General features: G+C 39.6%; 1 protein-coding gene across 1 annotated transcript in view; it reads left to right on the top strand.

The window, feature by feature from the left end:
• Positions 1–16763, top strand: part of FHOD3 (formin homology 2 domain containing 3) — a 365517-nt gene that overhangs the window by 253457 nt on the left and 95297 nt on the right. Inside the window, exons 9-12 of the mRNA XM_056484679.1 lie at positions 3254–3397; positions 5265–5497; positions 7290–7376; positions 15783–15881. Of these exons, the coding sequence (XP_056340654.1) occupies positions 3254–3397; positions 5265–5497; positions 7290–7376; positions 15783–15881 (563 nt within the window). The remainder of the gene's footprint in view (positions 1–3253; positions 3398–5264; positions 5498–7289; positions 7377–15782; positions 15882–16763) is intronic.

Here is a 16763-nt window from a genome sequence, read left to right as displayed (position 1 = left end):
ACTTGAAGATGCTGAGTTTGTTCGTGGAGGTTATACACCAAGCTGCCAGCTTATTTGGCTTTTGGCAACATGATTGGAATTGTGGGCTGTTTTTTGTTTGTTTTTCATTTTTATAAAATGATTTCTTAATGGCAAATATTTTCTAGCAAATATGCCTGAGAGAGACTAGCATAATCTGGTGACATTACTGATCTTGCAGTACTTATGCTTAGAGTCACTCTTGCTCCTGCTTCCACAGTGGTAAGGTTCCTCTTGAGTTTAAAAGACTGCCTTACCTTACTGCTGTACTCTTTCTGAAAAGCCTCACCAGTTAGGTATGCTGCTCTCTGTAGCTGTTGCTAAAGCCAAGGTGACTAGTCATTAATGTCTCTGCTTTACACCTTTTGTGTTCTGATTCCTCTTTCTAAGACAGTTCTCTTCATCCTTTGCACAGTTGTAACCTATGTGGTATTTGACTTGCTCAAAGAATTTCCCTGCTGACACTTTTATTATCCTGTAGTTGATTCCTTTAGTCTGAGTTTTTCAGTACATTTAAAGCTATTTTTAGGAGGAGGTAGTTCTTTAAAAACACACAAAAAGAAAGAGCATGTCACAGTCAAAGGAGCAAGGCAGTTATGAAGATCAAGGAAGAGAGGAATCCCACAAATCCACACTTATAATTATGATCTGGCTTATGGGCAGCTTTATGATGTTTTTAATGGGATATTTTTCATGATTATAGAGAAAACAGCAAGCATCATGTAACAGTTGTAATTTTTTCCTCCACAGAGAAAGGCTCAGATGGTTTCAGCTTCATCTAGACAAGGAAATGTCAAAGTTTTCAGTGCAGGCAGAGTCCTCATGAAGGATTTGTCTCAAGGAAGCGTGCTTGTACTCTTTTTTCTTTCTCCATGTATCCATTTACAGATTGCTTTCCTTCCTACTCCAGAGTAGACAACATATCTGCCCAGACATAAGAATTGCTCCAGTCCTTTTATCTTCTCCCTCTCTTTTGTTGATGCTTAACCAAATTAGTTATGCCAATATTTTATTAACCCTCTCTTAATTTGTGAGGATTTAGGCATTAATGAATCTCTTAGATGAGAGTGATCCCAGTGCAGATACTTCTGGTTATGCATAGTTCCAGTATAACCTTCGTTATTTTCCTTGGATAAGTTAGAAATTGAATTTGATATGCTTTAGGCTCTGGAAGTGGATCTGTGAGTGTAATGGCAAACCATGCAAAGGAAAAATATTTTATTTCTATACTTGGGAGTTCAATTGCCCGGTTCTGGTTAACAACATGCAGTGAAAATTGGATTTACACTGCTGTGTGATTTAAAATTATAATAACCAATAAAAGTCTGCTGACAGCAGCAGTTGCCAGTAAATACTACCTTATGCTGCTGTTTTTCCAGTCTACAGCCTTACCTTGGATTTTACAAAAGCTATACTTGAAGGTGGGTGATCTGCATATCTACATTAAGAAAATTTCCTGTTATTTTTGGAAGTAAATGCTCAGAAGATCTGACTGTTTTGCAGCTAAAACATCACACTCTACTGTGCATGAAGACATTTGTGTCAGAATAGTTGCTGTCCATGTCTTTCATTTGCAACTGAAAGCCTCATAGTTGAGCACTTTTCTATTTTAATATTTCTTCATTCAAGTTAAAGTTCCACTTAATGTTCAGTGTGAGAACTTAATTTGCTGAATACTTGGATTCTTTACTCAATGCTGGGGGTTTAGGAAGGAACAAAATAAATGTGGTATCTGTTTTCAGCACTGTTTAGGAGATTTTAGTCTCATAGTCTTCAGTGGGTTCTAAACAGAGGGTTAAATGCTATCCTGGAAATAGATAAATTCTTAATTAAAGCCTGAACATATAACCTTAATACTTAATTGATCTGTTGCTAAGGATTCCTGTTGTGGTGGATTTCACCAGTTAATAATCCTGTAATGACTAAAGAAGAAAATATTGCTGTGTTGTCTTTAGTTAGAAAAAAAATTAAATTTAAATGTGCATTGTTGATGCAGATATTTCAGTGCCTTACATCACAGGAAAGAGGTGCTTTAACAAGACAGCTATGTCAGCTGCCCATTTCTCTCTCATTAGTCATGTAATCCAGACCAGTTTTCCTAAATATAAAGCTTCTTGGAGAGACAGCCCAGGGGGGCTGCTGTTTTCTGCACTGTGCTGCTCAGAGCCACCTTGGAAAAGATGGGCTCCAGAAAAGCAGCATTCACAGAGCGCAGTTCATCCCATCTCAGGCATGAGAAGATATAACTCTCCTTGGAAAGGGCCCAGGTTTTGCATCTCTTTCCCTTGCTCTTTCTCTCCTGTGATGGTAATATAGATAAATTACTTAGCTAATTGAATGGGAGAAAGGGAACTACTTCAGAGTAAACTCTCTAGAGAGCTAATCCAGAAAAACTGTGTTGCTTCCAGCCTGCACCCTCAGGTATTTTGCAGCAACAGCTCTGCATAGACTGGTTTGTGTGGCCAGGGATGTGTTGCCCTGCAGGTAGGTGGCACGGCGTGTTCAGTAGATTCTGCTCTATATGTGCAGGACTAAACTAGTTTTTGTGCATCATGCATAAGGACTAGGAAAAAAACAGCACAGACTGACTAGAGATCAGTAGCAAGCTGGAATAGGAATTAAGGAGTCAGTGTAACAAAGACTTTAATTTGAAAGGGAGGAGAGGATTCACTCTCTGTAATACAAACCAATTTGTACTCAGGGAAGACGGCTGCTGCTGCAGGTGTGGAGGACAGTAGGCACATGGTGCAGGATATTTCCTGTTATCCTGATGTCACACAGCTGTGCATTGGACTTTTTCTTCTTAAGGCTAAACTTACAGGAATCAGTAGGAACTGAGCTTTACTCTTTCTAGCTTTATGTTTAAGGATTTTTTATTTGTCATTGCTTTCATCCCTGTGTTTGATGGTTTAACATTCTCTGTTCTTTAAGTCTGTACTTGAATGCAGCCAGAAAGAATCTGTGTATTTTAAAGGCCTACATTTTCCATACTTTTTGTATAAAATAACAACATTGATTTGTTTTGCCAGTTATTCATTTTTCTACACAGTTCAGAGAGTTGTTTGTTAAAAGCTGTGCCACTTGTTTTTTATTTTCTATCAGTGTCTCTAATCTCACATCATGGGTTTTACTTTATTGAAATCATACATAGCACCACTTGCCACCCGCTTTTAAAATCCTTTGTTTAATTCTTTTCAAAACAAGCAGATTTAAGTGTTTTTCCTTTGATTCTTAGACGCTGTCAGGATTGCCAGATCAAGACTCTTTCTACGATGTGGTGGACTGTCTGGAAGAGCTAGGCATTGAAGCTATTTCACAGAGACACTTGAACAAGAAAGGAACAGACTTGGACTTAGTTGAGCAATTTAACATTTATGAGGTAACATAACATGCCCTGTTTTATGCATCTTACAGCTTGTGCAAACTTCAAAGCTGAGAGGAGGGGGGAATGTAACCTAGGTGAAATTTGGTTATCTCTCCTGTTTTAAAAGGAAAACATCTGGTTGCTGTAAGTATTATACCCTTTTGTATATGTGACCTGCTGTGGCACATAGCTGCCTTTAATGCAAAGGCATTTCATATTAAAGCTGCAGCACAGTCCAAGGCAAACCAGCACATTTACTAGCCTCCTTTCTGCAACTGCTAGTTACACATGCTGGAGCAAGTAGAAGTTCTTCCCATGTGCAAAAGTATTCAGCTTGTCAGAAAGGTTCAGCTGAGCTCAACTTCACAAATACCACTTGCTCTGCAACAGAATATCCAGTAAGTCCATGTTTAAGAGTTTACACTGGACCAGATCCTATGCAGTTTTCAGCAATGGAGTAATGAGTGACTCCACATTTACCACCTAAGTATAAAATAACTACTTCTGAAGCATTTATATGTAGGGGTAGGATATCCAGTTTCTTAATAATTAGCCTTTTTTTCAGACTTTGGGAAGTGTTGGAGCTAGGAGGTTTAGGCTGAAGTTGTAATGTAAATGTGAACTAGTGTTCTAATGTGACAAATTTAAATTACTTCATCTCTGCCGAAGCGCAGCAAAGGATTTGATAGACTTGATTCTCCATTTTCTCCATCAATTCTACTCCCATGCCACTTCAGTAACTAGCAGAGTTAAGATTTATCTACAGCAATTTATAGGAAGAACAAGAGAATGACAGGGCACAATGATGTTCTTTCTTTTTCTATCATCAGAGGCATCATCTCATAAAGCCCTTTATAAATACAGTGATTAATCTTAAAAGGATGAATTGGTTTTTTTGTGCATGCTACACCTACTGAAAGACTTAATTGCAGAATTGGCAGTTAACTTAGTTGGGTGCCAGCTTTTTCTTGATGACCAAATTAAATTTAAACATGTCTATTCAGGTTCTTCCTTTTTTTTCTGCCAATCCTGGTTTTTTTACCTGAAAAATCTGCTTTTACTCACAGAAACAGATTTTTACCCCAAGCAGAGATATCTCACTTCCCCCTTTGTTTTTTTAAAAAACTTCTGGTAAGAATTACCAGAGTAGCAAGACTAATAGAAACAAGAAGATAGGTATTCTTCTGCTGACACACATCGCCCTTTCCGTACCTCTGCCTATTGGAGTGGATCTATCTCATACAGTGATCATTTAAATGTTAGGCTGCATTTCAGATGAGAGCCACCAGTTAATATGTTGTTTCTTCCAGGGATATCTCTCCTCATGTACCATAAGCTAACACTTTGTTTCCATTGGAGGTACATTGGCACATCAGGGGCGTGCAGCAGTTTGGCGTGGTACCCATGCTTTAGTCCTCTGCTATTCCCAGCACAGTCTAGATGGTAACTTCCACTTAATCACTACAAATGTCATGTCTGAATATGAGGAAATGCTGAATCAGTCAATGCATGGAGTTTTTTCCTGCTGACTTCACTAGAACCAAGTCTTCACCCAAGTGTTTTGTAAGGACATAAAGAGAACTAGCTGTCCAAGGCTGCTCAGCTTCCTTGAAGATTTAGTCCCTCATTAAAAAGAAAACAGATTAGAAGGTACAGAAATGTGTTGCTACAGGTCCTATAGTGTTGTATGCAAGGCATCAGTAATAATTCCATTGTTAGAGCTGCCACACTGCACTAATGGATAGACAGGGACTTTCAGGGGCAGCTGTAGAAGCAGCGATGCTAACAGGAGCTAATTGTGTTGAACCAGGGTGCTTTTAAGGCTCGGTGCGAAGGCCTGCGGTAGCTGAAGCGAGCTGCGGGCTGTTCCTTTGTTCCTCAGGTGACCCTGCGGCACGAGGACGGCGATGAGGGCGCGGAGCCGCCTCCCAGCGGGCGCAGGGACCGGAGGAGAGCCAGCCTGGGGGCCGGGGAGCGCCGGGGGCTGGAGCGCCGGCGGAGCCGCAGGCACTCGGCACAGAGCCTCAGGAGCAGCGCCTCGGCCCCGGGCAGCCCCTGCGGGCCGGCGAGCTTCGTGCTGAGCCACGGGCAGCGCGGGGACCAGCTCTGCGAGAGGTAAGGGCAGCGCTGAGCCAGGGCAGTGCAGGGACCAGCTCAGTGAGAGGTAAGGGCAGCACTGAGCCACTGGCAGTGCAGGGACCAGCTCAGTGAGAAGTAAGGGCAGTGCTGAGCCACGGGCAGTGCGGGGACCAGCTCAGTGAGAGGGAAGGGCAGTGCAGGCACCAGCTCTGCGAGAGGTAAGGGCAGTGCAGGGACCAGCTCAGTGAGAGGTAAGGGCAGCACTGAGCCACGGGCAGCGCGGGGACCAGCTCTGCGAGAGGGAAGGGCAGCGCTGAGCCACGGGAAGTGCAGGGACCAGCTCAGTGAGAGGGAAGGGCAGTGCAGGGACCAGCTCAGTGAGAGGTAAGGGCAGTGCAGGGACCAGCTCAGTGAGAGGTAAGGGCAGCACTGAGCCACGGGCAGTGCAGGGACCAGCTCAGTGAGAGGTAAGGGCAGCGCTGAGCCACGGGCAGTGCAGGGACCAGCTCTGCGAGAGGAAAGGGCAGTGCAGGGACCAGCTCAGTGAGAGGGAAGGGCAGCGCTGAGCCACGGGCAGTGCAGGGACCAGCTCAGTGAGAGGGAAGGGCAGCACTGAGCCACGCTCCTTCCTTCTCCCATCACCTTCTGCCCATTGCACTTCCTTAATATGGCAACCTTTTCTTTCTCTTTCTCTTTTCATTGGAATAAAAATGAAAAAACACAAAGGTGTATTCAGAGTTAAAACAGCACAAAAAAGAAGTGGATTTGTAGGTGACTTACCTACATTGTTAAGTTCTTTGGTACCATCTGTCCTAAGTAAGCAGACCCAAACCTCATGAGATAGAGCATTTGGTATGGGAACTAACTCAGCTTAATTTCATCCATTGACTGATTTTATATTCACTGTGTCCACATAACAGAAGACTGTAACAGGAGCATGGTAACATTAATTCAGAGCTATTTGTTCTGTGTATGTTACAGTTCATTCTTTTTTTTTTTAACTCCTCTTCATTCCAGCATAAATATTTGCCTTTGAGGCTACAGCATAGTAGTGAATATGTCTAATGTTTTATAATTAGCAAAAGAGAGGCAGTAATGGCTAGCTGAGCAGCAGTTCAACAGTGGAGTCAGTTGAAGTTGTTGTCTTTGCCAGTCCTATGATGGTTGTCTTAGGTTGTGTGTGCTTAAGAAATAAAGGAGCCACAGATCCTCAGTGTGTCTGACTGCTGCATAAGAGGGCTGGAAGTAATTTTAGCAAAGTTAGATGTCTGATCAGCTCTCCTCTCTTTGATGTCAGTGGAGTGCAGCAAGCACTGGTGGGCCTTCAGTTATCTAATGTGTTCTACACGCCTGAAATTTCAACCAAGATGAATCAAGCTCTGAGGCTGGCTGTTTGTTGGCTCTAAAGGGCATCTGGCTGACTAGTTCAGGTGGTGATACATAAGCTGCAGATAGAAAAAGCTGGACACTGTCATCTCACTGCTGAAGATGCAGTTTGAAAGACTGAAGCATGGTCTGTACAAGAGCATATCTTGTATTACAACTTTTGAGAAGTTCATTGAAGGTTTCTCTTGGTTAGCAGGGGATGTACACTTAGAGCCTTAAAATCCTGTGTTACATGTAAAGCAGTCCTTATAAAGAGAGCTGGGTTGACTAAACTTCAATGGGTTTTGGCAATATGAAAATGTAAGACTCCAGATAACTGAAACAGTAGTTGCATGTTGTATACCACATAAACACTTTATTTTCTTTCTTTTTTATTTTTCTTTTGGCATTCAACAACACATTAATGCTTGTTTTCCATCACCTTCCATGGCCTGGTGTTTAGTGGGCTGAGAGCTGAGAGCCCCATGGTCTCACAGGCTGATAACAAGGATGACAGTGCGTTTGAGGATGAGTTTAAAGCATCTTCAGTGTGAGTACAGCTGGGAGCTTCAGCTGCTCTGCATGGGATGCCTTGTGCATGACCTTGGGCCCTGCTTCAGGACTTAACAATATGATTGGGAGTCTGTAGCAATGGATGTGGAGCAGATATTTATGATTATATGATCTATATGACTTTTATTTTAAACTGATGAATTTGGATTGGAAGTGAGGAGATGCTTCAACTCTGCAGAAATTGTTCATTCCCTTAATTGCTTAAACAAATAGAAGCCATCCAGGACAACAGCTTCTACTAATATGTTTTATCACTATTACTGTGTGTGCTTGCTAGCTTTATGTGGTAGCTTTATTTGGTCTTTGGTAACTTCTAATAAATTTGTGTTTGAGCTAATTTTTAGTGAGGATAGAAAAGACTAGAATAGAACAGAGGGAATAAAAGCACAACAGATTAAGTTTCAGAAGCTCTTCAAAAAACTTTTAAACCAACCTAACATAATTTCAATAATCATGCTACTTTTTTGGAAAAAAAAAAATTATCCAGTTCTGCTCCACACAGTCACTGACAGTGACATATTTTAAAGCATAATTTAAGTTTAAATACAAGAAAGAAGTCTTTATCTAAGCAGTCAGTTTTAATTTCATGTTGCAGTTATCTTCTGTAGGACAATAATTAAATTCTCTTCAATCCCATTTGGAATGTTCAACTTGCTCACTTTGCTCTGTAAGAAAAACAGGCATTTGATTATGAATGTGTATAGTTCTGATATTTACTTTGCATATTAGTTAAATAAAAAATACTGTCTCAGCCCCCACACCCATTCTCCAGTCTTCTTGTCAGGTAAAGGTAAAGAAATCAGGTAATATTATTTGTAGCTGACAAATCTGATTTTTTTTTTTTCCCATGGGACATTGCAGACTACAATGTTCAGGATTTGAGGATGCTCAGTGAAATTGTTTAAGTTACCATAAAAAGAAGTGAGGCAACTGTTGGATCTTCTATAATTGTCATTTTTCTGGTAAAGTGTTTCTGGTAAACAAGCTTTTTAGATAAACAGATTCTGTCCTTCACATTTTTAGATTCATTATCTGCCCAAATCTGTAGTTGTGGTAGGAAGAGGAAAAACAGCCTTCCTGCTTTATCGTATTCCAGTAAGTCTCAACTTTCAGTGAAATTGTCCAGATGTGTGCAACACTATCTCTACACCTGATAGCTAAACTGAGACAAAAAAAAAAAAGGAAAAAAGGAAAAGCCTTATGGCTTCTGTTCATTAATGTTTAAGCAGAAAAATAGTGAAGTTAAGTGAGTCCTTTAAGGTTTTTACACATTTATAGAATTTGAATTAAACTTAAACAGAAAGAGGTTTTCTAGAATCAAATTTTCAAATTTGAGCACATGAACTTGCAATATATTTATTGGTTTAAAGGATTTGAATAGAACATCATAAGTTTAGATCTTGTGGCAATTTGTATTGAAATTTTTAAATCTTACGTTAGAATATGATGCAGGCATCGTCTGATTTGTCAAAAGAAATGCTCATTATGACCCTGCTGCTTCTATTGTTGATGTTGTGGAAAAGAATCTATACAAATGGATAAAAATTACTTACTACCTCTGTAAATTGAAAGTGATTTCTGTTCAACCATGAAAGATCGGCTAATGACCTTTTGGTTCATGACCCTTGTCCCTCTTGAGAAAGGAAAAAAAATTGGCAGTAAGTTTTTGCAGTGCTGTATTTCCCAAAAAATAATTACAAAATAGATTTCAGTCTTTATTCCTTCACTACATTTCCTTTCCCAGTAGGAATTGTAACAATACTAATGATAATATTACTGTGTTGTTCAGGCTGAAAGTTCTAAACTTTGTGTGTGGCTGCAGATGTCTTATGTCTGGTTTTACAGTGGATTAAACCCAGCAGAATTGCTTCTGATGGACATGGTTAGAAATTGAAGTCTCGCTCTTACACTGTACTAAATTTTATTTTGGGATATATTTTAGGTTACTTTTGGACTTCTGTACCAAAATCAGTAGAAGGTTCATGTTCTTTCCCATCATTCTTCTTCCCACAATGTTCATGTTTCTTTTCCTTCTAGCTCACCAGCTGTTTTGGCAATTGCTTTGCTTTTGTTTACCACATCAAACAGGTTGTCCACAGTCATCTGCTTTGTGTCAACAGATAAGTCTTCCAAAAAGAGAGAAATTCATGGTGCCGGTAAAACAACAAAAAGAAGACAATATTGGCCAAATTCTGTTCTGTCTCACAATGCTCTATATCCAGAAAAGTTGTCTGAAGTCAATGGAGTTGGTCTGATCTATGCCAGGCTAATTGAGAGCAGACTTTGGGTTTTGAGCTGGGAAAAGTTGACCATAAATGCTGAGGGCGACCAAAAGGAAAACTTGCAGGCCTTTTTCATCCACTTGGCAGCCTTTTTCCAAACTAAATGTATTGCTTTTTTGCCTGTGGTTCAAAACAAATAAGGATCCAAATCTGCTTTGTGTTAAAATAGTTTTCATGGAGAGCAAAGCCCAGCCTGATGTGTCTGTTAGTTACTAAGTAAATAAGTGAAGCAGTTGATAACAGCTACTAACTAAGAAAGGCTGAAGGTTGATTTAAAGATCTGTACCTACTGCAGCATATTTTAAGATGCCTGTCCTGATCAGCAGCAGGTCTGCTTTGCTAAAACTTCATTCTCTTACCATGATGGCATAGAGCACCAATAAGCCTGGCAGGACCTTCAGCCCTGTTAACACAATGTTTAAATGCTGTGCTGGAGGTACCTCCTAAGGTTTTCTGCCCTGGTCCAAACCAAGTGCTCTCAGTCTGTGGCCTAGCATGCTGCTTCTTGTGCAGTAGATTTTTAAACACATTCTTCCATGGGTTGTGTTATTTGTTTGTTTGTTTTCTTGTTAAAGTAAAGCTGGCTTTTTCCAGACACACCATGGATAGAGTCAGGGGAAAATGCAAGAAGTGGCATGGAATTCCCACTAGATTTATGTTGTTATTGTATGCAGTGATTTCTGGCTAAATAAGCATTAGAAGGCAAATTTCTGTCTCTTTGTCTTTCAGTCGTATCCTGACTGGGTTTCAGAGAGTAAAAGGCAGCCTGTTCAGAAGTTCTCAGTACTGTCTTGAGCACTGTACAGCTTCTCTGAGTTCTGTACACACAAATCAGAAACAAGTGTCCCTCCCCATTTTTCAAATTAATGTTTCACATTTTTCTGTGCATTTCCCTTTCTTCAGTAATGCACAGAGACCATACTCATCTCTCACCCTGGGTGTTCCATCAGAGCTGTGTCAGCCAGACCTTAGCAAATATATTCAACTGAGCTTCTGGGAGATGTACACTGACACCTCTTACCAGCATTTGAGTGAAGGGCTCCATCACTATGGAATAAGTTACAGTCTGAGGTTGTTTTTATTAAAGTATTAAAGACTGAGGTTTGTGAAGTTGTGAATAGCTAGGATTAGGTATTTACCTCTTTACTATACTCTCTGCTCTTTATTTCCATAGCTTTGACTTGTTTTATATTATCAAAGATATCCAAAGAATTGCAAAGATCGATCTTGTAACACTCAATACATTCAGCTGGGGATAACCTGGCCATGGTTAGAACTTTTATTGTCAGTGTTTCTGTATTTGACACCTAACAAGTGAAAGAGTTGCTGTCTTAAGAACTTATCAGAGTAGAGCCTACATTCTACATCTGCTGCAGAGAAGCAAACAGGGAATTATGTATCTATGAAATTTGCTTTTTTTAGTGTCCTGCCTAGAAGCCTGTTAGGACTCTTCCTCTGAGCAAAGAGTAGCACAGGGAATTCCAAAGTTTCTGACAAATTTCTAAGCTATAAAGGTTTTTCACACCCTTTATGGTCCTAGAAAAATACAGGGAAATAGTTGCCTAAATAAAGGAAAACTGTGCTGAGAAGCCATAAGGATCTGTTTGTTAGAGAATGCATGTTTCTGATGTTTGAGGATTGCCAGGATGCAGGCAGAGATCGTGATGCTGGTTTGGTTTTACCAGAAAACAATGAATACAGCTGAGCCTCTGATGCTAAGCATTTTTTCTGCTCAACTTTGAATTCCTGTCAAGTTTCTAACCAACAGGCCTTGGTTTGCTTGTTAGGCCCTATTAAGTGATTGTTCAAATTGCTTCATGTAGAGCCAGGACTGCAGGGTTGGTTTGTCCAAGATACAGTTGAGGCTTCTTTTTTTTATTATCATGATTTTCCATGTTTTCAGACATCTCAAACCATAACTAATCTTTTATTTTTCTCTAGCATTTACTACAGAAAAATTCTAGTTTTTGTCATGATGTTTCATGTTCTGTGACTTTCCATAACACTATAAGAAAATATTTGATTATGTAAATACTTAATGGCTTAGATCAAAGATACAGTGGTGGGTGGAGTTTATTTAATTTTATTTAGGATGGTTTGTTCCACATCTCTTGGAGTTGCTGTCTGTGCCAAATATGATGAGTGGTATGACAGGTATGAAACAGCAATATGGGGAGACTCAACATCATCATTTGATGTAAGACTCAGGTTGTGGTATAGATTACTAAAGGCCCAGATGAGAGAAGTTAATTTCTCTTTTATTGCTGTAACAGAAAGAAATACATGTTGTTGGGTTTTTTTTCTCCTTGATGTTTATCTCTGGTTCCTAGTTTTGGATATTTAAAACAACTGAGGCATGAAATTAGACAAAGAAAACATCTCCAGGATAAACATGCAGGCACATATCTGTGGATATGTACCTTTTCAGTGTATGTATATACACATATGCTTTTGAGCTGGGCTACCTAGCATTAGGGTATGCTTTGACATTGAATGGCATATGATCAGTTATGAGAGAGAATAACTCTTTTCACAGTTTGGTTGGTATGGGTAAAAATGGAAATGGGATATAAAAAAAGAGATTTTGGAAAGATTTATCTGTGAAATTAAAAGGTAGCCAAGGTAGTGTCTGTTTGTAGCATCAGATCTTTATTAGTCTTTGGCAACAATACCATACAAAAATCTAACCTGCTATTTTAGATTTGGTGAACACATTAATTTCTCCTGTGCAGGTAGGATTTGAAGCGTTAAGTCAAGCAGGTTCTAAAGGAGAGCCCTAAAAGTGTTAAATTTGTAATTTTACGCTTTGTACAAGTATCTTGGAAGTTCCCATGAGGAATGCAGTAAAGGAGGAGACATAAGACAGAAAACTGCATTGATGTATAGGTAGGGATTGGCTCACTATTGACCCAATAAGTAATAATAACAACTTAAAAATGTAAAATTTACAACTTGATGAGTATCTCAGGTTCAAGTCCTGTTACTGTTTTGAGTTGATATCAGCTGTTTTGATATGAATTAAAACATACCAGTAGGTGTGTCCTGTTTGAACTTCAGGAGGAGTGACAAAAGCACTGGAGTTTAAATAGATTATAGCTGCTGGTTCTCTCTCCATAAACTGCACTTTCATCATCTTTTTTAATATGTGCATTATTTTAAGGGGCTATAAATACTTTCAAAATTTAGCTGAACCAACTGGGCAAAACCTGTGCCTTAGAAGATGTTTGTTAGTTACCATGACCAATGATCTACTTTATAAAGACTTGTGGGGGGATAGAGTTTTGTTTATTTGTTTAGATTTTTAGCCTGTAGCAGTAATCCATTTTAAAGATGAAAATAAGCAGAGTGATTGTTATGAAATTCGTTTTCAGTGCTATAAAGCTTTTGTTTAAATATTTCTAACCTGATACTTTTATCATGGAGTGGAAAAAACCCAGGAACAGCCTTAAGGTTAGCTGAATATATCTGATCCTTCAGCATTAGCTGAAGGCCTTCCTCCCTGCCACGGCATAGATTCCTCTGCACTACCAAACCATTCTGACTTATGCAACCTCATTTAGTTGGAAACCTCCCCATGAGTCCTTTTTCTTAATTTAATTCCACTATTGCATTGACTCCAAATTTGCATCTGTATGTGTGAGGGACAATGAGCTTTTCCACATCACCCCTTCTCCACTGCATACAAAAAGGAACATATAACTCTGGACAGTTCTGATGAGTTCACAAACCTGTCTACTTTTGTGTTTGAGTGTCTGAGTCCAGTAAGTGTTTTCCCATTTTAATAAATATTCACATGGAAATTTTAGCAGGAACTACCTGTATTGTTGGGCAGAATATCTGTCCTCTTACAAGACTGAAGTGACTGCCACTGTTGCACTGGTTAAAAGAAGAGCACACACTATTCCTGCCTGAGAGGTTACCCCTCTCCTCTGATCTGTATCTGATCCCCCTTCTGGGGATACTCGAGGACTCAAACTGTGAGTTTTGTTGCTAAAGGAGTGCGTTCAGAGTGGTGAGCATCTCCCCTAGGCAAACACTTATTTCCTTTGTGCAAGTTTCCCTTGACCACACTGGCTGCCCCAGGTTGGAGAGTGTGCCTGCCTCTGTGCCCAGCCACCATCTCTGCCACCAAGTCACACCCAGCCAGATCCTTCCTCTGGCTTTTCCAAGCACTTGCCATGTCGTGTCTGCCCTCCTACACTTAATATTAGCAAAGGAAAAGAGCTTTCCAGTCAAAACTTCTTCTAAGATTTTGACCTAGAGCCCAAGGACCCTTGAGGAAGGAGTCATTAACCTGACAGAAGGGTGATTTCTCTGGAATCCAAAAATTTTTTTTCAGCTCCTTTCTCCATGCTGTGTAAACTGTTGTTTTAGCCATGTCTTCATAAGGCAGAATTAATTCTCCAAGAACTCTTACAAATTTATGAGATCCACTAATGATTTTTGGCATTTTGAGAATTTGAGGAGAGGAAAAATTCTGACATCAGTGATGTGGAGTCCTGGTGGGAGCTTTAAACGCAGGAATAGTGGGGACACTCTTGTTCATATAAGCAATGGCTGTGCTGCCAGCGTTCTAGGATGCATTGTGCTCTAAACAGATGATCCCAGAGAGCTTCATGAGTTATTTTCCAAATCTGAGTGCTCTAAGACAAGCAGATACAGAAGTTTCCCTTCACAGGAAATAGCAAAGCTTGAGCTAGTAAGAAGGGATTATATGAATGCTTCCTGGTTCAACTCTTTCTTTTCTTTTTTCCAGTAAATGAGTAAATGTGTGAAAGTTGAGATGCATCTGTATAAGGGAGGTGTGTCTTTGTGGGCAGGACAGGGAGATAAAGAGATGACAAGTGAGATGGTTATATCACTAAGCCACCTTAGGAATGGTTGAAAGTGTTTACTTTGTAAATGTTTGCCAGAGTATTGGAAAAGTTCCAGGCACTGCCATTTTCCTGGTTATTCTGTAACTAACTCCATATAAATACAACAAATTTTGGATTGACCCGTTGCATTGCACTCAACGAGTTCATGATCTCACACTGTAAATATTCATTATTCTTGTAACATGGAAACTAATTCTAAATGGAAAAAAATCCAAAGAGCATCCCTTCAAAATGAGAGGAAAGAAAACAAGCTTTCAGGAAAATGCAAAGAATATGAGTGTCTTGCAAACTTCATTACTGATTGTATGTTTTCCTTGTTGCATGGAGCATAACCTAATGGTATATACATCATTAAATCAAGTGGAGAACTGTATCAACTTCAAATGTATCTTCTGTGAGTCTGTTGGTTTGGGAAGATGAAAATCATAGATACAAGGGACGGGACGCAGACAGTGTAGCCTTTTTCATTATGTTTAATATAGTTTTCCTATTTTGCTTATGTGGTTTGTAGGTTGTGGAGGCTTTATGCATGACTTATACTTCTCTTCTGCCAGAATTACTGCTGAACTGAAGCCTGCTTTGACCATACTTAATGACTCTACTGAAATAATTCATGTACTGGCATCTGATAACTTAAATATTGCTATTTGCTAATAGTCCTGAACTGATTTGGTCTCTCTGTTATTTCTAACTCAATGGTTCACCCTGTTCTGTTTTCCAGTTGAGCTATTGGTTACTTAGCAGGAATGTTTTATTTGGGTTAATTTAGAAAGCATGATGTCCAGTGCCAGCTGTCCCATGCCAGCACAGTGTGTACTGTCCTTTAGGCCAGAAACACATAATGTAATGACTAATGAGTTGAACATTGCTATTGTCATGAATGCTTTCCATTAATGCCTCTGCAGGTAGGGCAGCTGCAAATGGAAAGCAAAGCTCAAGAAAAATCAATGGCAGCTTTGGATCTTAAAATAATAATAAAAAATGTCAATAAGGGAGAGGATAGCAGCTTTATATCAGTAGCTACCCTTGTGCAAACACATACTTAGCAGGAAGTTTTAGTTGGCTTTTTGTCTAACATAGGAGGACCATAACTCCCTCTTCATCAGTCTCTTCCTTCCATTTCTAAGTTCATTGCATTTCTTTTTCTGGCAACTCATGTTGTTTTCTCTTCCACCTTCTTTCTCTCCACCCCATTGCATGCCTCTTTCCTTGGTCTGACCTCAGAGAGGACGAATATGAAGAGGAGGAAGAAGAACAGCCAGTCACAGAGCCCAATACTGAGGATGAGGGGGAGGAAGAGGCCGATAGGCAGGTCAAAGCCAGGTACCAGGATTCAGCATTGTCCCTCCACCTTCTCTTCAGGCTCTGGCGTGAACTCACCAGCACAGTGTGCAGCAGCATCCACCTTTTCACTCACACTCCTTGATCACCTTTGAAAGCCACCCCCCAAGGAAATATTTTTGCATTTAGCAGCTTTGGGAGGGGGCTGGGGGCAGCAGTGCTAATGGAAGCATGTTTAATTATATAGGTTCAGTGCACTATGAACTGTCTGCACTCACTCCTTTATGTAATGCTCACAAATACTAAAAGCTTTAGTGAAAAGCACAACTTTAAGCATGGTTTAGTTTAAATTCTTAGTTAAGGCAATGATGAAACACTACAATGCTTAGTTGAGGATGTTGCTTGGTTTCTTAGGTTTTCATATCCTATCTTCAAAGTACTACCTTATTGGGAATATCTGTTGCTATGCAGTATATTGACATTTTTGAATGCTGCCTAAGATTTCATATAATTTTTGTTCATGTTTTAGTAGCAAAGAACCACTTTGAGGCAAAACTGATATACATGTGTGTGTATATATTTATATATATGCATATAAAATATTTCATAAATGCCTGCGTTTCTGTGTAAATACAGATATAAGCAAATCAGCAATCAATATTCTTCATCACATATCACATATCTTGTGGAAATCTTTCCACTTATTATATATATATATATGTGTGTGTGTGTGTGTTTGGCATTTGGCAACTTGATCCTAATAAACTGAAATCAAGAAAGTACATTCTTTGTTCCAGACAGCCATTTGATTTAGGTTAAATTATTTGGCTTTGCAACTCAGCAAATGAGATTGGATTTTTTTTTTTTTTTTACATAAACCACATTCATGCAGACGATGTACAGCACAGAAGGAAGAAACGAAGC

This window comes from Oenanthe melanoleuca, chromosome 2 (genome assembly GCF_029582105.1).
Source record: "Oenanthe melanoleuca isolate GR-GAL-2019-014 chromosome 2, OMel1.0, whole genome shotgun sequence".
Taxonomy (NCBI): Eukaryota; Metazoa; Chordata; class Aves; order Passeriformes; family Muscicapidae; genus Oenanthe; species Oenanthe melanoleuca.
The sequence above is the reverse complement of the archived record's forward strand: the minus strand, read 5'-3'. Positions and strand labels throughout refer to the sequence as shown.